This window comes from Dermacentor albipictus, chromosome 4, assembly GCF_038994185.2.
Source record: "Dermacentor albipictus isolate Rhodes 1998 colony chromosome 4, USDA_Dalb.pri_finalv2, whole genome shotgun sequence".
Lineage (NCBI taxonomy): Eukaryota > Metazoa > Arthropoda > Arachnida > Ixodida > Ixodidae > Dermacentor > Dermacentor albipictus.
The window spans coordinates 118,601,037-118,626,175 of record NC_091824.1 but is presented as its reverse complement, the minus strand read 5'-3'; the positions used below and the strand labels follow the sequence as shown (position 1 = coordinate 118,626,175).

The 25,139-nt window shown below is 48.9% G+C and overlaps 1 protein-coding gene across 1 annotated transcript in view; it reads right to left on the bottom strand.

Annotated features, from left to right (window-relative positions):
- Positions 1-24,453, bottom strand: part of LOC135916008 (CTD small phosphatase-like protein 2) — a 45,276-nt gene extending 20,823 nt beyond the window's left edge. The window contains exons 1-3 of the mRNA XM_065449207.1: positions 24,250-24,453; positions 5,362-5,553; positions 2,574-2,645 (exon numbers count right to left, since the gene is read on the bottom strand). Coding sequence (XP_065305279.1) covers positions 2,574-2,645; positions 5,362-5,535 — 246 coding nt within the window. The 5' untranslated portion in view covers positions 5,536-5,553; positions 24,250-24,453. The remainder of the gene's footprint in view (positions 1-2,573; positions 2,646-5,361; positions 5,554-24,249) is intronic.
- Positions 24,454-25,139: the final 686 nt, after the last annotated feature.

Genomic DNA, 25,139 nt, shown 5'->3' with positions numbered 1-25,139 from the left:
AATCGAAACCTAATCGAAACCTGTTGACCGACCAACACTACTGGCTGATTTCGCGATTGCAAGAACATTCTCAGTAATACATAATTGCTAATTTTGAGTTAAATAAATGAAAAATATCAATGTTTGCAATCTCAAAAAGACAGAAAAGTAATTTCATCTTTACACTGTACAAAGCTGCACAGTGTTGCAAAATGGCAGCGTAGCGTAGTCAGGCAGGCAGTGTGTTGCGTAGCGTAGTCTACCGTGGCTATCATGAGGTGCCGTAATGAGCCCTTTTGCCACCGCGGCACTAAACTTCTCGCCGGGGCTTTGCCTTTTTGATTTCTCTGCTGTGTAGCTTCCAGCATGCTAGCAGAGATGAAAAGACAGAGAAAGCTAGCTGTTGGTGCAATAATTTGTTATAGTTGAAGGATTCAAAAAATGTTTGCGCCATGAGATTCGTGGGACAACATACTTTAATAGTGAGGCTATTCTATGATTAGTTATAAAAGGGTTTTAGGGCCCCTTTAAAGGGACAATGAGTGAAACACCAAATCTTTCATGGCACATTGTTGTTTCAAAGCATTTTTATCTGCGTTCCTTAGTTGAAAAATGTTCATTATTACCAGGGAAAAAGAAGGCTGAACTGTTGTTTTGTGACCTTGCACCAAAACCAGTCTATCAGTGACGTCTGACAAGCATCATGGATTTTTACATTCTTTTCATGCACACAGGACAATTTATGTGCACTAAAAGTCCACAAATGTGAGAAGGTCGAGCGCTTGCTCACTTTGAAATGCTTTATAATTATTTTATAAATTATACAGATGCTCGCACAGAGCATCCGCACCATCAATATTGGCGTTGCTACCACCGTGCCGTCGGATCTCCAAGAGATGTGCAAGTGTGTTTTCATGCAAAAGCGACAAAGCAAAGTGGACACACCATCATGGTATGCCTAAATTGGCTCTGTTGGAGCCAAGGCAACATTCTGTATTTTGTTGCTGGCATGAGCGTTGTATACCACACCATGGTGCATATACTGGTCTGGGCTAAACGGACAGTAAACGTCAAGCTAAACCTGTCTAATAGTTTGTTTTTCTTTGTGCACTGAAAAATGTTGACAGCTTTCCTTCATTCACATCCATGCATACTTGCCAACCTGAAGATATTGCAGCAGGGTTGGGGGGGGGTTGCGGGCGGCAGCACTTCTTTTTTTAATGGGATTTACCTTTTGCGACAAGCTTACTTAGTTTTTCACAAACGCAAGTGAAATCGGTGTCTTGGAGAGTAAAGAGCGAAAACTCCACTGGGGCACAATTTATTCTTGCAATGATTTTGCTGTTGTCGACTTTGCCTGCTTCAGATTTAATTTAATTAATTCGAGTTTAATGGCGCAAAAGCGACTAAGGCCATGCTGTGCCAGTCACAGGACAGTACAAGATCCAATGTTAAGGCAGCAATAGCTGCGTTATAGAAACTTCTCCGGGCCAACCATGCAGGCCTTCGAGTAAAGCAATTACGTTACTGAACTAATTGAATTTCTCAAAGTAAAGTGTGTCAGAAAATTCATAAAGTATGACTTACACACAACCTACAGACATAGCGTGATATTCTAATTTGAATATAGGAGAAAACATAATTCTGCTACGTGGAAAGTTAAACACAAACCCCTTTTCCAGTGTGCCTTCCATTCATAGAGTGGCCCGCCCGGTTCCTGGCACCACGATCCAGACGGCGCTCGTCTCCGCGCCTCCACAGCCCACACAAGAGGCCTAATTTCTAACAGAAAGCTCACCTTTGTGCATAGCGTTCGCTGCCAGCGTTTTTTGGTAAACATTATGGCTACATAAACTGAAGTTTCCGGGAAGCGTGAGAAGCAGTCGGGTATCTTTGAATGCTATTGCATTCCACTCTTAACGGCGAAGCTTAAGCATTCCCCAAGTTTCTGCGTCTGTTATGGCTTACAAAGCCTCCACTGACAATATGGGTGGCCTATAAGCGATTCTAGAAGTGTAGTAACATCCACATAATTTAACTTACTAGTGTTCCTCCTTATCATGCCATAAAGAGTCCACAACCCTAGGAGGGACATGTTGACATGTAAACAACAAATCAAAACAAATGGGAATTCTAACACATCAGGTGTTCCTTGCCTCACAACATCTGAAAGTGAAAGAAAATTATCTAATAGAATTGTTTCTTGTTTGCTGATTCATCTTGCATATTACAGCCAAGACAGGCAAAATGTCATTTTGCTGCAAGGTTTTTTTTTTGTTAAGTTGTGGTAGTGCTGTAGGTAGCAAAACTGAACCGAAAATTGCATGGAACTATTTACAAATATGCACTATTTACCAATATGAGAGGCAAGGAAGCTCCTAACCCCTGATGTTCGTGTTCCTGCTCTCTCTTTCTATTCCCCCTATACCTGTGCAGGGTAGCCAACCAGAACCATTAACCCCATTGCCTTTCTACGCCCTCTCTTCCTCCCTCTCTTCACAGCTACGGTAAAGTTGGCCATGAATGTAGTAAATGTTCACAGTTACTGTATCTTTCCAATATTTTTGAATATGCAACAAACAGCATGCTCTCACCATTGAGTTTTTCTTTCTTAGTGGACTGGCAAACCGTGGCTTGTCCAGCTTTCTCATGGCCATGTATGAACCCTACATGACGAAAGAAAATAATAATAAAGTTAGCATGCCCCAGAATTGACATTACACTGGCAACCACCTCGCCTACTTAATAAGCTAATCCTTGACAGAAGCGACAGCATGACTGGCTTTTGAAAATGGTCTTGGAAAACTAATAACACAAACATAATAGTCAACAAACACACTCAATGACAAACAGAATCACACTTGTAAGGCACATTCAAAATACATGATGAAAACTTGAGTATGTTAGAACATTGACAATGTAATGAAGATACTTCTACTTCACAGACACCTGCATATGTCGGTCTGCGTCTTAGTACAATTTGCTTAACAACAAGCCGACTATCACCCTCAGCTTTCTCCTGGAACTCCTGCTCAACACTGTTTCCTCAGTCTGTACTCACAGTTTAATCGACAGCAAACAAATTTCTTGCCGGAAGAACATTCTGTGCATAAAAGACTCAAGAATGACAGTAGTAAGAATGCTTGACATGGTTTTTTTTTAACTGCGAACAAATTTTTAAAAATTATGACGTGGAGCTCATAGTAGCACATTTTGGCCCATCGGCTGAATTACTTGCGCAACAAACCACAATGTCCAGGTGGCTAATTGAAAAGGTTTACTAATTAACTCTTTCATTATTGTCTTTAGCATGGATGTTGCAAGTGCAAAATTAAAGTGGTGCAGTAGTGAAGCCACAGCTGCATAAGAGAAATCCTGTCCAGGGCAACTTTTCAAGATACCTGTCCCCCAAAACTGCTAAAAAGTGCATTGGTGTTACAGTTAAGATCATCTCAAGCTGCTTGATGCATGCTTTTAGTAAACTGTTAACTTGAACAACAATGCATGTCACAGTGCACTTTAACCCCTTAGTCATTGCATTTTATCAATAAATTTCTTACCTAGAATGCTTATATTTTATTTATTGCAGAGTGTGAATAACATTGTTATAAAAAGCAAGTTTTTGAGGCAGAAAAAGATAACCAATTCATAGGAGAAATAAAAGTAGGTTACAGAAGTTTATTTTGCATAGTATAAATGCACCAACAACCTGCTAGTAATCAACAAATTTATGGAAGGAATATGCAAAGAAATTCTTTTGTCTTTGTCACATTAGCTGCGCATGTTAACAGTGTGTTATTTAACAAAGGGAAATTTGGCAGCGGTACAGCTCAAAACAAAGGATCACACAGAGTCACTTCCCAATTGGTTTCATCGATTATCGTTAGTACCAGCTCTTCCTCTAAAAAATACTCAATTTATTCAAACAATTCAGTTGGCAAGCTTACAATAAACTTCTTACTGGGTACAGAAAAAAAGGAAACAGAGGAGGCTTCGTCGGAATGCTGTTCAGATAAATTTTAGTCCACGGACATGTGCTTGCGATGTCGTCCTGTGAGCTTTTCTATTCGTCTCTTTTCTCCGAAGAGTTGCTGACCTCAGTCATAATCACATTAGTCTTCACTTCCTGAAACTATGCATACCTCGATGCCTGAACCATCATTGCCGCAAGAAGAAGATGACGAAGAAATTTCTCTTTTTTCACAAGACGGGCCAGTGATACACATATTGCCTGTCAGACGCCATATTGAAAATGCCAGTTGCCACATGAAAAGCGCACTCAAGATGTACAAGAAAGAAATCACTGGGCATGCTGCCGTCTGCCAATGGAAACACCAATGAAGCCGCAGATGAGCGTCTCTCATTTAAAATGTTCAAGGGATAACACCACAGGGACGAGCCACACTCATACAATTGTTTGGACTGGTGAGAGCGGCTTGTCCAAAACTGTTAAGAGATTAAAAGAGCCCTGAACAATTTTTATTGAAGCGCAGAAAGGCATTTGAAGTAAAAATAGGCTATTTCTGAAATACTTTGCCTGCAAAAGTACTTCAATGCGTTCAACAGAAGCAAATCTATTGGCAATCAAACATGGCCTCCACTGTCCGCTCGTTCCTTCTTCAGTGCCTTGCACTTTGAAGGCTACGGCAAAGTGGGGCATGCCCACAACACTCTCCCTTCTATATGCCATTGTGGCATGCAGTTCAAATTTCCTTTTGGATGTTAACGTAGACGCCACAACTTCTGATTTTGGTGCCTGTAACGCGCTAAACGTAAGCCAAACGTGATTGCCCTCAGCGAGCTGCAGTGTGCTTAGCCAGTGGACTCGTGGCGGCACTCCGCGGCGGTCGCGGTATCTACGCTCTGCAGTCGACCGCAGCTACCAATAGCAGCCGTGTATTAGAATCGCCTTTATTACAAAATAAAGCGGCCAGAAGAGAGCGAGGAGTAGTAGGCTTCTATTTGAAGAGAGAGCATTTGAGAGAAAGGTGACTTTGTGCTCCGTTTTGTGATCTCCATGCACCGCATACGACAGCAAAACTTGGCTGAGATGTTCACAGCAGCGTGTGCTACCCGCGGACTATAGCCCGACGGGTGGTTCAGGGCCCCTTTAAAGCCGGATTTCTCAAAAGTGATGCTAATCTTCAGACTTCCTCTAAGCAAGCCTGCCTCCACGGATACTGTTTTCTTTAATTTCACTATTGCAGTATCTACCCTAAAGTCAATAAATAAAAAGTTCATTAGTTAATATTCTTAATTAGCCACCTGGTCATGGTGATTTGTCATGTAAGTAATGTCTGCACTAGCTGACACACAATTTTTTTTTATTTGTTCTAACTATAAAAGAATATGCTATACATGTCCCTCTGGCTTTATGCTCACATTGTTTCCTCTGTTCTCCGATGATCCACGCATGCCAGGGGTTGCACGGCACCTTGCCACTGTGGCCAGATTAGCCCGATGTGCCTTGCGAGCTTCATGCGTCGTCACAGCTGCTGCTGCAGGCTCAGCCCACTGGCGGCCTTCGCCAGCTGTGCGCCGGCTGCCTACTGGCATGCTGACAGCATGGCTGCCCTGCACAGAAAAATGCCTGCCATGAACATCAGCAGTGAAGAGCAACTCTTGCAAACTGCATTTCACAGACTAAAAAATTAATGGCAACAATCAACCAATCTATATGGGGCCAATGTATGCGCGCACACACACACACACACACACAAAATTTTATTAATCCTGTTGTCTAAAGAAAAGGTATGTTGAAAAGGGAATACTCTGGTAAAAGCCGTGCCACGGCCAAAAAAGTTTACCGAGTTGTGTGCCATCTACATATATACATATATATACACACACGCACACTCCATTGTGGTGGCTTAGCAATGGTCAATTTGGCAGGTGTTGCAAAGGCGAACTAGACCACTGCCCTGAAGGAAACATTCACAGAGAAATCAGTGACAAAGAGGTTTTTACCAATGCTTCCCTCACATGACCGTTTGACCACACTTTCCATGTCCTGCAGACCTCCCTTGCATGTCTGCAGGGGACATTATGGGGATATGCTGCATACATTTTACAAACATATGCCAGGGCCTTTTCCACTGTCTTCGCCACAATGCCTATTATGGTAGCAGCACACGCTGCGTGATAGATGCAACATGCAGAGCGCCCCCACATCAAGAAGATACATTTTGTGCACATGTGTACGTTACACATACATGCACATGTGTGGAAGTGCAGGACACTCAATCATCATCCTTCTAGGCCTTCCGCCAAGTGCCAGTGGCTGATTGAACTGATTGAAGTTTTCAAACTGCGCCAGAAAATTTGTAAGCTACGATGTAGGCACGAGCTGCAGACATGGTATCTCTGGATTGCAATTCAAACATGTGAGAAAACATAATTCTGTTACGAGAAAACTCAAAGACGAAGGCTCGATTGGAGGACAGATACTCATGTGTGTATGTCAAAAAAGGCTTGTTTGGGATGGTAGGATATCTGAAACAGGTCCATGACAATGTCCCTGGGACATCCGTGGTAAGATATCCAAATTTGAACGACCAGAGGATTGTACTGGAAAAACTTTATGAAAGGTCATGCGGGACGCACGTCAGTGCGCAGTAGGCGTCTCCCACGCAGAGACCGACAGGGAGTACTTGGTAGCCGCTGCGCGAACGGCAGTTGCTGTGCGAGCCTGCTGGACGGCCCATTGCTGGTCTTGGAATAGCAGGCTCCATAGGGTCCTCTCCCCCTTGTCCGAGGTAAAGCCGGGCGGAGCATTTCTACACTCCTAGAGCATGTGTGCGAGTGTTACCGTGTCGCCGCACAAGGGGCACGCATCGTAGGGGTAGACGTCCAGCGGATGTCCTATTTCTCTTCAAAGTGTCCCACGGGCAAAGTGTTTTCACTGGGTTTTGACTTTCATGACGCAAATAAATTGTCAAATTTTGCAATGCTGCACCTTGTCACTACCCGGCCTACTTGACTTCAGGCGCCCATGGCCAGTTTCCTTCGGTCACCTACCATGTTGTAGTGAAGGGAATACCAGGCACACCCAGTTTTCAGTGTGCTTGTCCTTTTATACCTGAATATCTGCACATTTCCCTCAAATGTGCTAAGCTAAAATGCTCCAGGTGCCCCTGTTACTTGCCTCAAGTGACTGCCTCGATAAGTTGATGAGTACCAGTGTTCTATAATGTTCCGGTTCATTTTCTGTTATTGTCTCGTGTCATGCTGAGTGACCAATGCCAGTTATGTTGCGACGTCGTCACTCAGCAATGCAGAGCCAATCACGAATGGCAAAAAGATTGGGAAATGATATGAATTGCTAAAAATATGGCTCCACTGCATCAGTTATGCCATATCTAAAACATTCGCATCTGTGTCTGTCCGTATCCAAGTCATGGTGATTAAAAAGTGGCTCTGCAGCCTTGTTTCCAATGAGGAAGAACAAACAGTACACTTTAGTATGATGAAATGTAACGCAAACTTTTTTATGCATGTAAGATTGGTCATGCAGTTTGGCACATGGTGAACAGGTGCTTCGAAGCCGAGAGCTAGGAGACCTTCCCGATCGGCTCAGTCCTTCATTCGCAGCAGAAAATTCCTTCGAGTGAATATTTACTGCGCACGTGCTGGTGGGCGAGTTGGTTATACATGATTGCGACGAAAGCGCAAAACAAAACGACGGACGAAGGAAGACGACACTGGAAACACGTAGCGCCTACGTGGTTGTCCCGTGTCGCCTTCCTTCGGCCGTCGTTTTATTTGGCGCCTTCGTCGTAATCAGTGAATATTTGCATTGTCGGCCTTCCAACAGAGACTCGATCGGACGGCTGGTTCTGCGAATGATGTGCTATCGCGGCTCCGCAGCACCGAAATCGACAACGACCCTTCGCGTGGTCGATGCATGCAGCGTCCCGCTCGCTCTCCAGCGCACTCATTTTCGCTCCCAAGCTGTCTCTCTCTCTCGCACGCGCGCCCGCCCGCGCGAACGGCGACGACCCCCATCATCTTCCCCACGGGAGAAACTGGAAAGGCCGCTCGGCGTGCGAGCGTGGGCGGCGATCAATACGCACGACACCGCGATTACGCCGCCCCGGGGCAGCAAGCAGGCAGCGTCGTCGTTGCCGTCACTCGCGCCGGAGGAGGGACTCCTAAGCGTCGCCCCCCCCCCCCCCCCCCCCCCCCCCCTGGCGTGCCTGCCTCGATCGCCGCGACCACACCAGGCGCAAACCCATCGCGCGCGCATCCGCGGATGGCGGCGCGTCGGGGCTCCGCCGCGGCCGCCAGAGATCGAAGTTGTTTCGCTTTACGCTCTTTCCCACTTTGACTCCACTCTTGCTTTTGTACTCGCTACGTTGGCCTTTTCCGCGACCACGCGAGCGCGTGCGGTTCAATCCCGTCCGATAACGCGCGCGCGCCGGGCGAAGCTCGCGCGCTTCATCCGTTGAGCGGGGATGTGCGCCTGCAAAAGGTGCCGACGGGTGTCGTGTAGGCGTTTGTTGAGTGGTTACACAACTATGCAAAGTACCCGCCGCGGAATTTTAGTAGCTACGGCGTCGTGCTGCCAAGCTCCAGGTCGCGGGTGCGATCCCGGCCGCGGCGGCCACATTTAGATGGGGGCGAAATGCAAAAAAACCTCGTGTATTTAGGTGCACATTAAAAAGCCCCATGCGGTCAAAATTAATCTGTGGCGCAATCAGATCGTGGTTCTGGCACGTAAAACACCGGAATTTATTTTCTTTTCTTCCCTAAGCAAAGTGGCTAGTAGGCGGCATTGTTGCTTCTTACCAGACACTTAGCGGTAGGTATATAGGTTCCTGTCTCGCCTCGTGTGGGACCTTTTTAATAAAAGAACTATACGTGTCCGATGGTGGGATTTGAATCAAGGTCCTCCAGCATATGAGCCCGAGGCTCTAGCCAAATTAGTTAACGTGCCCGATGTACCGATATCCGAGATCGGCCCGCACGGCGAATCGACTTCTGAGGATTTGGGTTCTGTCAGTTACGACAAAAACCGTTGGCATGAATTTCATCAAAAGGTCGGATACTTGAGGCAAAGTTTTCAACGTCACTTAAAGCGGGAACTTGGCGCATTCTTCCGCTATCATTTCCTACACGTCTGACACAATTACCAGGAGTCCTGCACTACGCGTCGCAGCCCGCCCTTCGTTTACATGAAACTGAGCGCTAATTTTGTCTTTCATGAAACGAACGCCAGTGACCCGAAAAAGGCGGCAGCGCCATCACACCGCCATCGCGCCTTTGTGACGTCATGCTGCGCAGGCTCGTCCACATAAGGTTTACATAGGGACCTTAAGTCCATACACTCCCAGGCGCACGCGATAGGAACCTAGAGCGCACGTGACCAACATAGGAGGTGTTGACGTGACTGCCCCCTTCTGTCACGGCGAGCGAGAGCGTCCCGGCCGACCGGTAAGGCGTAGCATGGCAAGAAGCCTGCGGCTGGCCCTCATCGATCCCTCATCTTTCCCTGATCAATACCGGCTTCGCGTAGCCACGCAACAGGACGGCCAGCTAGGGGTGGCAGGGAACTGTCCCACGGAGCGCGTATACGGCGTGTCCACGTCACAAACTCTTCACCTTATTATCAACGCTGAGGAGCTTTACGACTCTACAGGCCTGCCTGCGAACCAACTGCTGTCCAGAAACGGTAAAGAAAGTGGCGTCAGAGCAAACACACGCTCGCAAGTGTCAGTTCTGTTTCAAATCGATTGCTCTGAAGTGTCGTGCAGTTGGAAAGACAGCGCCAATTTGCGCCAACGCGCACGAAAAAGCATATAAGCTTTTTCACCTATGAGCTCTTTTCACCTATGACATATCAGTTCTGCGCAACACCGCATGCTGGAGGAAGTTTCATGAACGGGAAAATTATCACCCACTCGACTGCAGCACGAAGTTAGAACTTCAGGCTACCGTCGTAGCCATAGTCATCAGTGCGTGTGTCTAGCACGAAGCTATCAGGACGTCATACTGTCACAGTAGGCTTTGTAGCCAAAGCCATAACCGCAAACTATATCACCCCCTCCTCCCTCTACATTCTTTGTCCAGCTCACACGAGCTGGCTTGAACAATCAGGCCGCCCGCCCTCCGGGTAAACGCGTTTTTTTCCCCCGTTTGTTCTGTGCTGCAACATATCCAACACGGACAGCAAGTCCGAGACACATATATCCGCTTGTAACTCGTTCCGCCTATCCTCTCGTCTGGTGGTGGCCTATAGCTCTATGGCGACCGCTGCGGTAACGACGACGACGACGAAAAAAACGAGAACCCTCTCGCGCGCGCCGCGTCTCGTTTCCAGCGTTGCGTGCGCACGTTGTCTCGACCGCTGTCCTCGCAGGAAAAGTGCCGCGACCCCACCTCCACCCGACTCCCGCGCCGACAACGGGGCGGAGGACACGTGCTCCGTGCAACGCGCTCGTGGCCTACTTCTCCGGTTCCGTGGCAGCGCGCAGCCTGGCTCAATTATACGTACTACGTTGCGGCAACTGTCGCTGCTGCTCGAGGCCGGTATCGCGCCACGCCGCACAATGCTCACAACGGGCATGCGAGCACGAACACACAGCCACTCGTAACAGTCGAGCGCGCGGACTGCTCACTCGCGTGAGTGGCATCCACGGTTTCTCTTGCCAAAACGTACTATATATACGGGCATAAGTGAGCTAGTTTAGCGGTGGCGTCGAGTGCCACAAAGATGAAAAGCCTCAACTAAAAGCGAAAGCTGCAGACGAGTCGTATACGAATGAACACGAGGAAACGCGCAACACATCATCGTCGTTACACAACGAAGTGGAACCAAAGAGCCTGCGCCTATCTACATAAAACGAGGGCACAGAAGTCAGCCTGACGCAGCTGGTGCACATGCTCCAGTGGGCGTATTTTATCCGGCGCATTTTGCACCCTATATATGGGTCTCACGCTATCACTCGTATCGGCGTATTGCATCGCGGAATTCCCTTTGTTTCTACATAGCCTCCGAGATTGTAGACTCTCGCATAACGGCATTTTCGTTTTCTTTTAACCCCGCCCTACAGAAGACTAACGGGGAAAAAAAAGAAGAAAAAAAGTTATCGCCCCGTGATTCATATTTCGGAAATTAACAGCGCGGAACAGACAACAAAGAAGGAAAAGAAAAACACGACATTGGCGCAGTTTGTTTTGTTTGCCTTGTCTGTTTTGCGCTGTGAATTTCCGAAACATGAATCACCATCTCGCCCAAGTTTCTCTTCTAGCCCCGTGATTGGATTCATAGCGCTTACCTTACGACGTAGAATACGCTTAGCGACATCGAAATATCTTCGGAACTTTCAGGTCCTTGAGCATGATGAGTTACACTTGGAAGCAAACGTATACAATTAGACTACCTAAAGGAAACAGTATACACAGCGCCATCGGCGTCTGCAGTGGCTCCAACATTGCAGCAGCTCTCCGGCATGCAACTCAATAGGAACACCAAAGGCAAACTATACATCAGCCGACGTTCGTAACAGACTTTCGAGGTGATTCGTTATACGAACACAGCTGCTACATTTGTAGACACTGGTCTTCCGTTTGTGTAGAAGAAAAGGTTAAATGTCTGTGCAGGCATCACAAACAAGGGACCGGGTTTGTGGACCCTGTCTAAGGAGTCTTGTTCTAGCTCATTAACTCTTCTTGGGCGAGACGGTACAGAATTACACAAATTTCTGAAACACAGGCCTCGCACTCTCATAGCTATCACTCCTCCGTTCTTCTACCGAGTGACACAATAAGAGACGACTATCACACCTACCGCCGGAGTCCATGAACGAGAGTTGTCTGCGCACAATCGCACGATAAAATGAGGAGGAGCAGCACAACAGCGGAAGCTCCATCGGTGTGCGTGAGCCAGGGACGAGATAAACAAGGCGCACCCTCCCAAGACAGTGTGCCGCGGCGGCAAGGGGGAGGGGAGGGATGACGAGAGAAACGAGCCTCTCCTCTCAGACCGTTCGCGCACAACACGCGCGACGGCTGCGACGCGAAAAGGGAAAACAGAGACGCGAGCATGGCGGCGGCGACAACCAATGGAGTTGGGGGGTAGCGCGGGGACGACTACGATGAACTACGAGGGACGGCACTCCCCCGCTGAGCCTAATCTCCATCTGAAAATGCGCCGGCGTGCCGCTGATGTCTACAGTGTTCCAGGTCGGCTCTTCATGTGGTTCTTCTATCTCGCCATCACCAAATCTTTCAACAAAGCCTCCACAAAAACTGTTCTCCTTTGACATTCGTTTTGTACCGCAGGTACAGCACATTCACATGGTCCCGGGGTGCACGAGCACGAGCGACGCGAGAGACCCCTCGCTCCCTCTCGCGGGAGGCAGCGGCGCGGCGGCCAGGTCCAACAGGTACACGCAGCACCACCGCGACGCGGCTGCCACAGCGCCATCCGCGGCTGTCCTCGTTCGCGCCCGCCCACCCCTCCATACGGTCGACCCTCGCCGCGCGAGGTGCCGGCGGTGGCCCTGCACGGGCGGCGGAGGAAAGCCGTCGGAGAACTCTTTCGTCGTCATGACGCCCCGACTCCCAAGTATCGGGCTCGGTAGGAGGGAGGAGGCCGAATACCTTCGAGGCCGAGAGCCGAAATCTCCCTTTCCCCCGCGGGTCTGTTCAGACTGTTTCGAGTGTTCATTTATTTTTGATCTTCTTCAAGACTCTTTTCGTTAATTTCGCGGTAAGAGGTCGATTTCTAGCTAAGAAAATGAACATGGCAATTCTTTTTTTCTTAAGACAAATTCCCGCCGTAACCGCGACACCGGTGCGCCAGCGTGACGTCACGAATTTCGAGGTATCACATAGTATTTGTGCCGTTTAGGTTGGGTAAACAAACGCTCTCGAAACTTGCTTAGCGTCCTTGGATCACTTAGAATACAATGCAGACCATCTCTTCTGATAAAGGAATATATATTAGGTAGGCCCGAGCAGACAGCCCGCCATCAAAATTTATGACCACACGGCTAGCTGGTGCGGGAACTTGAAGGTGACGTCCCCTCCTCCGTCTGTCGTTTGTTGCGCCTTTTTTGGCCCGAGCCTGTTCCGGCGGTTAGAATGGGCCTTTTTCGATGTTTTAAAAACGGTAATTTACGGATACATCCCAAAATAATATTTATTAGCGTTACTTTAACGCTAATAGCTTAATAGCTAACGATAATAGCTGCCTAGCCAGTAGCGAGACAGCTGTGGCGCGAGGAGCAGGATAACGACCCCCCACCCCCCTACCGGACCTTCACCCCTTTTTTCAACATAAAGGCCTTCCATATACACTTAAGCGCTTATAACACATGGTATGAAATCGGACGAGTTGGGCAATTGGACATCAGACTCTTCAGCACGAATCTCCTCTTTCACGAGCCATCTTGTTGCAGGATGGAGACGTTCGCATCGACAGAACGCAGCGCCGAAAACGAAGCAATGTCTCAGATCCCACAGACGCTTGACAGGAGGAAGAGGAGAGCTTGGAAGAAAAAAACAAGTGACGAAAAAATCGGGTGAGTCAGAAGCGTGACAGCAACTTCTAGTTACGAGCATTGCAATGTTCAACCGTCCGAGAATTCGATGAGAAGCAACTTGAAGCGCCGGCCTAATATCCCGCCACCGAGCAAGCGTGGCTGACGTCAACACGTCGAGTAGCTTGTTTTTTTTTTTTTTTCTCGACAAGAAGTTACTCTTACATCATGGCCGTTAGTGCGGACATTTCCAACACGAGGGGGGACTTGTGGAGAGTTGAGCAACGTTTGACAGGCCGAAAACGCGCGATCGACTAAACACGATAGTGAGCTACGGAAAGGTCAAAAGCGTAGCAGTTTGGGCGAGTTGGTATGTCATGACTGTTTTAGGCTTGTAGCGCAGCTCGGAAGAGCAATCCCGTTCCCTTTGATTACCCCTACCTTATTCCTTTTTTGCTCTTCCGAGCTGCGCTACAAGCCTAAAACAGCTACGGAAAGGGAAAAAAAATATGATCCAAGGAAAAATGACGTGACAGACCTGTCGTGCATGCGCGCGGTTTTGCCGGCCCTATGATTACGGCACTTTTCTGTGTTGACCGATCCTTCGACAGCGCATAAAATGAGCGGTTCGGCCCTTCGACGAAAGTGTGACGATCGGTGCAGTAGGGGCACAAAAAGTACCAACACCTGCCTTTGGAACCTGCACGAAAGCCGCCGAAGTACGCATTACCTACAAATCGACGGTTTGCCCAAAGACCTCTGAACACTGGAATGCCCCAGAATAGCGCAGAGGTACCTGATCAACGCGGCCGTAATTTAGCTCCACGTACGGACGAAGGCAAAGCCCTCATCTTTGGAGCACGTTACAAAAGAATAAAAAATAACAGTCATTTGCTGCAAGCACACACAAAGGGCTATTTCGTGCCTGCTTTACAGTCGTGACAAAAGCGACGCAGACGCACAGCAGGGGCCCGGAACGCACTCGCGCAACAATAGGATCGCAACGGCGCATGCGCAGGATGGAGCCGCGATATTTGACTCGTAACCAAGGGCCCTGAAAGACAGGAAAAAAAAAAAGACATTTATTATGATAGAAAAGTTTAGAGGTCGGCCTGAATCAAAGTTCTGACCTGCTGCTCGGCATAAGGACCTCGAAAAGCCTCTACAGAGCTGTGTAAAGGTGAAACGTCAATGTACGAACTGCGTTTCTAGGCAGCGCAAAGGAATGAAATAGAAACAACTACTCTCATTCGCACAGAACCTGCCTTTTCCTTCACAGAAAAAAAAAAAGTCCCTCACGTAGCCTTCGGAGAAGAAACGATGGTCTATTATATACTGTAAGATGCAGGGGGAAAATCATAGGAAAAGAGAGCGAGCGAGAGGGACCAACGACGGTACTGAACGTTTTCTTTCCTTAGTAGGCAACTTCAAATTTAGTAAGAATGCCCTTGACTTCCCATGTCGAAGTGCGAATGCGTCATCCCGGTGTGAGCTTCGCGCCTATAAACGCTAGCGCAAATCGAATTGCGCTACGACTCTTCGACGAACTGCCGATAAGGCTCTGGCGCACGGCTGTTGTGCAACGCTTAATGCTTACCAGGCTTTCGAAAGCGCTCCCTACTCGCTCTCTTGATTTTAACCGTCCATTTAAGCAGTCGGGTTGAGGGCCTCCGTAATTTGCATGTCACGTGATGCTGCGGCTGAACGCAAGTAAATTAAAGGAGATGAAAGAAGAAAGGCACCCGCAAAAGTCTTGCACCGAGGAATGCGTTTGAGGATAACTCAGGGCAGCGAATTTTGCACAACGAGCGTACTGCATTCTGAATTAAGTTTCCTCAACAGTCACTGCGACCCCCCAAAAAAAAGGAAAGAAAAGAAAAGGACTGTCTGAGCTCGGAATAAACGCAACATAATGGGAAGGCCCCACAAGACTGCTACGGCCTCTATATGAGAGGCCCAAAATGCCAACACGACGGAACTTGTCTGGAGAACAGCAGCCCATATCCTATACGACCGTTGACCTTAATGTCTCTTCGCGATGTGCCAATATAGTCAATTAATGTATCGTAATCTACATATACGGCTGGTCGTAACCTTTTATGGCGTCCTGAAAATTGCATATAAACGCATATGACTAGAGTTATCTAATGTGCGATTAGCCGATTATTATATACTCGACAAACTGCTGTATGAGTGGAGATCGCGCAAAGGCTAAAGTGGGAGTAGGTATATACAGCACTCTGTCTGTCTGTTTGTTTGTTTGCTTGTTTGCAACCACGAACACCGGATACTTGTAACGCCTAGCGACACAACGTGCTGTGGGCGTCGCGTGCCGAACCCTGGCGACGATTCCGACGTCCGGCAGGGATCCTGTCAAATTCGAAGAATGCGGGGGGCGTCCGGAAAGCGGCGGAACGTTATCACAGGGTGCGGAGTTCATCGAACGCTGCAAAACGTAGTTGAAAGGAGAGGCCAAAGTGATGATAGGCGGCCCAACGTCTGCGAAAGGGATGCACTCTGTGCACCTTCAATCGCGTTTTAGAACCAGTGTTCACGAAATAATGATTTCTCTTCAGTCACGTACACTTAACAATCATATCCTCTTATGGAGAGAACATGCTGATTTACTAACTGGACTAGAGTGCAAGGTGGACTGAATGACTGACGGCTTGACTGACTGACTGACCGACTAAGTGAGTGAGTGAGTGAGTGAGTGAGTGAGTGAGTGAGTGAGTGCGTGCGCGTCTGGTGGTTTGACCGACTGACTGAGTGACAGGTGGGCTGCTTGACCGTCCGGCCGATCGATGATGGGTGGTTTTAAAAGAGTGGTGCTATATTCTACAGCCGCTAGGGAGCAGGTCTCGGTGCATGACTGACTGGCCAACTGGCGATCGTTCCTCCGGAACGAGTCAGCCCGTCTTCCTTCTCCCTCGAACTGGCGCGGTAGCCCAGTGGCTGTGGCTGCGCTGCTGAGCTCCAGGTCGCAGGTTCGATTGCCGGCCACATTTCGATGGGGGCGAAAAGCAAAAACGCTCGTGTGCTTAAACGTGTACGCCGAAGAACTCCAGGCCGTCAAAATTAATCCGGAGTCCCGCACTACGACGTGGCTCGTAATCATACGGCGATTTTGGCACGTAAAACTACAATGCTTTCCTTCCCCCCGCCCCTTCCCCAGCCCTTGTGCACGCACGCACACACGTAAACAAACAAACAAACAAACACGCAAGCAAGCACCTATACGCTCGCATTGCCTTTCAGCTACGCGATCGCACGCTGCACCCGACACGTGCTAGGACGTGCCAGAGCGGTGTCTCCTATGCGGGGCGGCGTGAGAAAGCGGGACTGCCTGGGGTGACACACTAGGCGCCGGATGCAGGGCGGATGTGACGCTTCGATGGCACCGTCTCTGCAAGGCGCCGACGACTCCGTATACCTGGGCCCGCGTATACGCGAAGCGGTATCTGCGCGGCGCTGAGTTACTCGATTTCCGATAGACTTATGACTGCACTGGCGCGCACTGTGTCACACGTGACATCATGGCATGAAAAACGAGGAGGGGGGCCCCTTAACCGGAGTGCGTCGAGCTGTTACTCAAGGTGATGCATTCGCGGCGTTATTCGACGGCAACTCCGAACACAGGACACTGTATATACATAATCATTCTGGGTGAAGAACAGCCTACGAGCCGCATAATCGAACAATTTCTGCAGATGTGCTGCTTTTCGAATGATAATTTATCCGTTTCTTTTTTTTTTTTGTAATGCGCAGCTCCTTGGGGACCGTCATATTGGCCGGCATATGCACGATCTTGCCTCCAACAATTTACAATCACACAATTTTTATCGCATAGTTCCAGATTTCAAATTCCCGCCAGCAGGGGCGAATACGTATGCCAAGAGTGCCCGACGCAATTATTGTATGAAACTCCATGCCCGACGCCACAGACGTCCCGTGAACCACCAAAGCGTTGACGGCAACGACGATGTCTCACCCCTAGTCTGCTGGATTCCACACGTGCACCCACGTCTGACACAGTCAGCAAACGCGCCGATGCTACGTGGGAGACGCGCACATGCGACTCCCCGCAGTGTTTCCCCTTGTGTGCCGTCGTCACTTCGTCCCATCCAAGCGCTGCTTGTTGACGTTCATGTATACCAACCAGCCCAGATCAGTACACCCCTTGAGTTCATTTCTAGCTCATTGGGCCCTTCTTCTCTGCTGTTCCCCCTTACTGTTCCCCTTAACTTCTGAAGTCATCAGTCAATTGTGTGAGCTTGCTCGCCGCCGCGACGTGTAAGGCAAGGTTGTATAGCGCCAAGGCGGGAATACGACTACAAAGCTGTAGAGGCCGTCTCAAGGAACTCGACAGGCTGGCCGGTGTCAACCAGGCAAAAGTTAGAACCCAAGCGGTCAAGATTTGTGAAGAGGTGGGTCTCTGCCCTGGCCGACCATCTGTTAAGGCAGCACGAAATTTGTGCCTGTCTGTGCTCTTTTCCGCGAAAACCCACAATGAAGGCAATCTTTTCTCGGAGCGCCATACCAAGCAACGGTGGGTGCCTTCTTATCTGCAGTCATTCCTAGATGTCCTTGCCGTCGACCATCTGTGCCTCATCGTGAGCCCGAACAGGGTTTCTGAATACCTTCAGATTGAGTGCCCGGAGCAAGTAGGCGCCTTCACCGGGAAAGTGAAAGTGAAAATTATTTGCCCCACAACCTCGTGTGTGATGAAGTTAGCAATTGCATTGATAGGTATGGGACCACTAAGTTTCAGACATTGGCGCCTTGTCTGTCGTCCTCAATTCGTCCCGTCCAAGCGCTATTTGTTCCCGTCCTAATGATGTACCAACCAGGCCAGGCCAGCACTCTAACGTGGCACATTTTGCTCCTATAAGAACGACGTTTTCATCATGGCTATCACGACGAGTCTGAAGAGGGACCGCACGCTTCGTTTCTAGACTTTGAAACAAATGAATAATCATTTAGCCGTCTGCTGTCAATCATACCTCGTGAAAACGTTCCTTGTAAGCATGCAAAGCTTATGCTGTAGTCAATATGGCTTCTGAAATTGGTGTCCACACTCCTCTAACTCCTTTAACTGTATTTCAGTGTGTCTACAACGTTAGTGCTTTCGAATTTCCAGATTTTCTCCAGGCTTTCCGCATTTGTTCTTATGAAAGTTCTCTCGCAGTCTAGGACACTGGAGGTTTAGCTAATGAAAAAAAAAAGGAAGAAAGGAAGGAAGAAAAAGAAAAACGGGAGAGAGGACGACAAAGGTTGCGACACGATTTTGCAGTGCGAAAGCAGTGCGAAAGTGGAAGTGGCTCGGCATGAGGTCCACAATTTCGGCACGTTTTTTTTTTTTTTTGTCCCGCAATTTGATGCAAAGTAATTTCGCAACGCAGGTGCGCCTTCGGAAATTGCGCCGCTACGCGAGCTTTTTTCCTTTTGTGCGTCCTACAACTATCAATCAACGTTTTTCATGCAGCTGCAGGAAAAACAGTTCGTTGGTTTGACCTCTTTGCTCGACTAATTAGGAATGTGTGCGTGATACAGGGTAGCGTGATAAGACCGCCAAACAGCTACATTGGTTGTTTTATTTCTGTCTGTCTCTCTCTCTCTCATGTACCCTCGCGGTTGGCTTTTCTGTAGCTGGAGAACATTTGCGCACTTTTCACAACCTCTTTTCGGCTTTCTTTCAGAGAGTGTGGCCCCATTCTGGGCGAATTCACCCCTAAGTAGACAAACTGAACAAATATCACTTGATGTCGCGGCTCGGACGAGCATTCAAGCGCGACAGGCAACTGTACGAAAACATGCTGCAGCCTCAAAACTCGAACGCGCACGTTGGTGCGATGCACTCCAGAAGATTCACACCGCCGTGGTGCGAGCGATAACTCATTGTTCCTCTATATATAGCACATACTCAGCGCAGAGATAGCTACGTATACTGTCGGCTCGATAGTCATGGTCCACTGCACTCGGTGCGGACTGGTTCAGCGTGGATTGACAAGGCATATGATGTCTGTATCTTTCCCGGTACTCGGTTTGCCTTAGCGAATTCTTTCGGAATGTGTATTGACGTGTCTCGGCGACTTGTGCAGACAGACGTAGGTGGGCCGCGTCAAGACTGTCGAACGAGCAGACGGCTTTAGCCACGTTGTGTATGACCCGCAGCTCAGGCAACTAACGATAAGTGGTAGTGCGTCTGTTTTGTTACCGCGAGCGAGATGAATTCCAGGGCGTATTCGGCTGATCAAACAGGAATTCCGAACGACAGTAATTCGCAATTCCTGTGCACATGGTGCCGCGTGTCGTTCGTTACGGCATACTATAGTTTTGTCGAATGATGGTTATACAATAACGGGACCAGGACAGCAGCGAAAAGACTTCGTGTTCATAAAAGAAAAGGTTCAGGATCTCCTTAGAAACGAGAACAAAGCCGCGCCAGCGGGAATGCTGCGTCATTTAACTACTCTGGAGAAGGTTACGTGACGGCTACTTCGAAGTGACCTGGACGGCATTTCCTGCGCCTTAACTTCGTAGTGCAGTCTTGTGGCTCGTACCACCGATGAAAACAACAGGCGCCGTAATAATAACAAAAAAAGGAGGACAGCTAGTACGTGGGGTGCCACGTGCACTCTCACTCCTTGAGCCACGACGGGCCACCGCATATTCGAGACTGGACACGATTGCGCGTATTGTAGTGCACAGTGGTGACAATGCGCGTTGAATACAATGCTGCCAAGACAGAGGAGTGAGCTCAGTCAGCGAGAAAGCGGTGTAGGGTCGCTGTTTCCTCTCGCGGAATTGCCTCTCGCGACACAGGACACATGAGTAGCGGTGGCAGAAGTGAAGCCAAGCGGTATAATAACAGTTGTTTTGCGAGAGCCGCCTTGCGGACGCTGATTGCAGCGGCTGCTCTTGCACGGGGGGGACTCGGCAGTTTCCCCCGTCGTTCACTTACACCTCGACCTCTACTCGCAGTCAACGCCGCCAAGCGGCGAAAGGGTTGTGCCCGCCCCTCGCTGCGTGTCCGAGCGCAATCGGCCGATCTTTGTTTGCGCTCGGCTTTTTTCCGTCGCCCCCGTGCCAACTCCAGAGAGCGCAGGTACAGGCCGAACAGCTGAGCGCACGCGAGCGGATTCGAGCCGACGCGAGGATAAGCGCAACCGCCGATTCGATGGTTCGAAGATACAGCGCGGCGAATGCGAGACGCGGTACGGGCCCATTCGCCGCTGCTTCCACACTGCGTCGCGAGATATATGCCGTGCGGCGGGGATGATGTGATCAGACGTGCCAGTGAGCCGCGCGAATGTTTTTCCAAGCCCTCGTCCAATGAGCGTCGTCGAGTTGAGCCTGGGCCGGGTTCACGAAGCCTCCGTTCGTGAACCCTATATAGCGATTGGCCGACTGCGTGGCACCTGTTGCCTCGGTTGGTCACTTGAGATGCGTCAGAGTTCGGGCGAACCCTTTCCTTACGAATATTGTACATTATACTTTGCGCTGTGGAAACGGAAGCACGGTTCCAGTCGTGGGTTATAAATACAACTCAGTCTTCGAACAGGCTAATGTCAAGAAAGTGTCACTTCCTGCTGCACTGCTGAATAGCACAGGTCGAAAGGTACAAACCAATGAAAAAAAAAATTGTGGGTTACCTGATCATAATATATAATAAGAGAAAAGAAATACGACCTAAGAATAAATACCTATCATATATAGTAAATTAGTTCAAGGAGGTGGTAGGTTCCTAGGATATATGTTGTTTAATGCATGCTTAACGGCGCTTTTTTGCCCTCCTCGGGGTCTCCGACAAGGAGCCGAGAGGTGCACTTCTGCTCGCTATTTTCTCGCGTTCTGTCTGTTCTCGTGTTAGCCGTGAAGCCATATGCGATGAACTGCAAATGCCTCAAATCACCGGGCAACGTAGCGCTCGCAGTCTCAGGACTGTATACGTACACCATTCGTATACGTTACCGACGCATATTTACTTTACAGGAACTCGTACCTTCTCCACTGCGGAGTGACCCCTGCCACCTGAGTGTTTTCCGTGGCACTCGGCTGCGGTTTCGACTGCTTGCAGAATACACTGGCGTAGCCACGCGAGATACGTGTACATCAAGCTCCAACATGCTCATTGTCATGCTGCATCATGCCACATTATAGTCCTTCCCTGCACAATCAGCGTCACACAGCCTACATTTCGTAACGTCTCTTCTCGAGTACGTTCCGAGCACGGTCTTTTCTAGGAGCAGCCCAAGCGCAGGTGAATACTGCGTGCTCCTGGTTGGAGATAAAAAAAAAAAGGAGAGAGAAAAACCTAAAATTTCTATGGGCATTCAGTGCCTACGTAAATTTAGTGCTTCAATCACAATCTCGTCGAATCTAAAGTATCTTCTGAAGACTGTTTCCGCACTAAGGTGGCTCCATTTATACAAGAGCCGGGATTGTCCTTCACTGGTACTACGGTCACTGAATTCTACGTTGAAAAGGGCAAACCGGTAATGCAGCAACTGAAGGAACAATAAAGTGGTATTGGCGCTTTTAATTTAGCACTGTGGAGTCGGTCAGCTTTTGTTCCTTTCCTTCCTTTCTTTTCCCCCCAGAATTCATAGGAAGCTCTTGAGACACCAAACTTTCCACAATGGATCGGGAGAGCAAATTGGCTCTTCTGGACCAAGCCCAGCGAGCCGCTCGTGCCAGTGGGGCCCTGGAATGGGGGGGGGGGGGGACCCAACCATCGTGCCTTATTTTATTTTCAATAAAGTTTTTACTCACTCACTCACTCTGCCCTAACTCCACAATACTAAATTCAATTTTAATTGGGAGGTATTTTTAAGTGTCAATCTAGTGGTCATGTCCATTTCGTCTGCTACTGAAGTTCTTATTGGCTGGGCTGAAATACGCGTGAGAAGGAGACAGGCGCCCACAGCCAATCAGCACTTTAGCAGCAGACGAAATCATGTCCGCTAGGTTGACACTAACAAAATAGCAACCCCCCCTCGCCTTTCCTCCTCCTTTCTCCTTATATATACTTACTAAGAGGACAAATGATGCAGGTAACTTGCTCTATTTTGTGTTTCTAAAAACTGTCATTTGCCGCGTTCCCCGCAAGGTGTGAATTTTCGCACCTGTTGTTAACGGAACATGGCAAAGAGGAGACGTGCATTGCAACACGGTAAAAATTTCCACTGGAAGCTTGCGCGAATGGTTGGCTAATAAAAGCGTTGCAAAACGTAACACACATGCTTAATTCACACAATGTGTTCTGCTCAAGAGGAACGCAATAGTTATACACCTGAGGAGGCGAATACAGTACCTTCCGCTCAAACATATACGCGGGTGTGTTACGGCATACTGTTATTTCGAGAGCTAGCACCCGCGTTTAAGAACCTGAGACCAATACTCAGGCGAGCGCGTCACGTGATCAACGCATTCCTCTCGAATACGACTACAGCAGGCCGCGGGCGCTTCTCCTCCTTGCATCGAGAAAGCCCACGCAAGGCATCACCGCGACATCAATACCGGGCGGCGGAACGCCTTGAAATCGGTCAGCCGATGAGTCATCAGCTGAGTCAACTGACGCCCGGAGAGGGCACGAACTATCCAGCACGTTAAACGTTTGAAACAGATGTTTTAAAACAGGCAGCTGTTAAGCTTTCTCTCTCGGTCGTCGCACGCACTGCGAACACAAGGGCGCAATTTGCGCTCGCAATTATTCACTGTAGGGCACGCGTGCGGCGTGCCAGAAGTTCATCGGCACGAGCAACCTGTACTGCGCGCATGCGATCAGCGTTCGTGCAAAACGCGCGCGCGCGAGCGTTCACGAAAGTTTGCGCAAGCTGACCAAGAAACCTAGCGAAATAAAAACGCAAGTATAAACAAGAAACGTTCCTTTCCTTGTGGCGTAAGGAATCGTAAATTCCTATCATAGCGACGCTGCCCGGCCCACACCGCCTAAATAGAGGGGCTATTTTTAGGGTGACGCTCGAAGCACCACCACCGCCACTTCGTTCGAACCATGCTCCGCGCATTTCAGCAGACACACGCGCGCGCCTGCCGAAACGTTTTGGCGGCTTTCGGATCAGCAAGTCATGTGCATGCATACCGGGACATCACGATGCAAACGTGATCGCGGCACCCCAGGTGAAAGCGAGACACCTTCCGCTCGTTATGCGGAGCACCCACGAATCGATTTCGAGACAGCGCTCATCGACCTACCGAGGCCTTCTGTACCGCCTACCTTCAACACCGCAAGTTTTGCCCTACGAGTCGCTCGGCGATCGTTCACACCGGCGCGATTGCGGGCAGGAAAATGAGCTCTCCAGCTTTTACAATATCCGAAGCAGAACATAATACGCCACCGTGCTGAAGCCAGCCCGTAGGAAGACCGCCGCGGAAACTCGTCCTAGCAGACCGAAACAGCTGCGACGCTTGTTTGTTTGTTTTGGCGAAAGTTTTGAATCTTCAGACTGCTAACGTCTGCTCCTCTGCGGCAGAGAGCCGCAAAGATACCGCCCGTGCTGGCGTCGCAGACTATCACCACGTTCGCAGTTGAGACACGACGCCGAATACGAGCCGTGCACGCCAGGTCGGTGAGAAAAAAACACAGCCGAGCTAACGTCTCCCGCCACAAGTAATGGCGCTAGGCCTAGGCATCTGCATCAGAATGTCAACCTTGGGTGCCGCGCTGTTAGCGGGGGCTTGTCCGTAGCGGTGTAGCCACCTGCGCCGCGGCTAGACCGCGACGCCATTTGACGAATCTAGGTCAAAAGCGTGCCCAACTTACCTGAGATTTCGCGCAGAACTTTGGCTACGATGCGCTGACGAAATTTTCAAGAAGTTCGGGTTGCTTTCGCGCCTCGCACCAGCGCTACGATGCCCGGATGAAAACGCACGCACATTCATTGAAACGTACGCACAAACAGGTGCATTGCGCATGCGTCGCCCCTGGCGCGCGCCACGACGCCTGTCGGGAAGGTTTCGGTTTTGGATTTGCCGGTCGATCGCTCCGAAGCGACAGCCCGACTGTTCGTGGTTGTTCGCGGGCTTTAGTACGATGTGATTTGTGTTTTCTCTGCGGTGCGTTGCTGTTCTGTGATTAGTAGGTGCTTCTCAGCGACGTTATCACAGAAAGTTTTGGTTTGTTATCAAGGTTTATTAGCTTTCTTTTTAATTTAAGTTTATTAGCTTTCTTTTTAATTTAGTACTTTACTATTTCTAGTTCAAACGTAGATTTACATTTATTTTGACACGGTTTCCGCTTCCACTAAATTCAATAAAATTTATATGCTTATAAGGCTATTAGCGTGCATTTCAGTCCCACATAATCGAAGCTTGTTCAGAAATGGGGGTTTTGATTGGTGGTGTCCAATAAATAATAATTCCACGAGTCCTTGAGGAACACGCAAACGCGCAGAAGTATGCACAGCAATATTACTGCTTTGCTAAGTTTGTTTTCGTTGGAGTTGTTGACTTCTTCCTGGGCGTGTCCGATACCTCTTTGCGGCCTGTTCATTGCTTTATAGACGTAGAAAATGTCTCAAAGACACATGGTATTGTATAATAAAGAATGTAAGGATAAGCCTGTCACACCTGCGATAAGGATTCAATGATTAATTATTTATCAGTAAAAAACGCTACACCAACAGCAACTAGTTGTAATGTGGCGCCATCTGA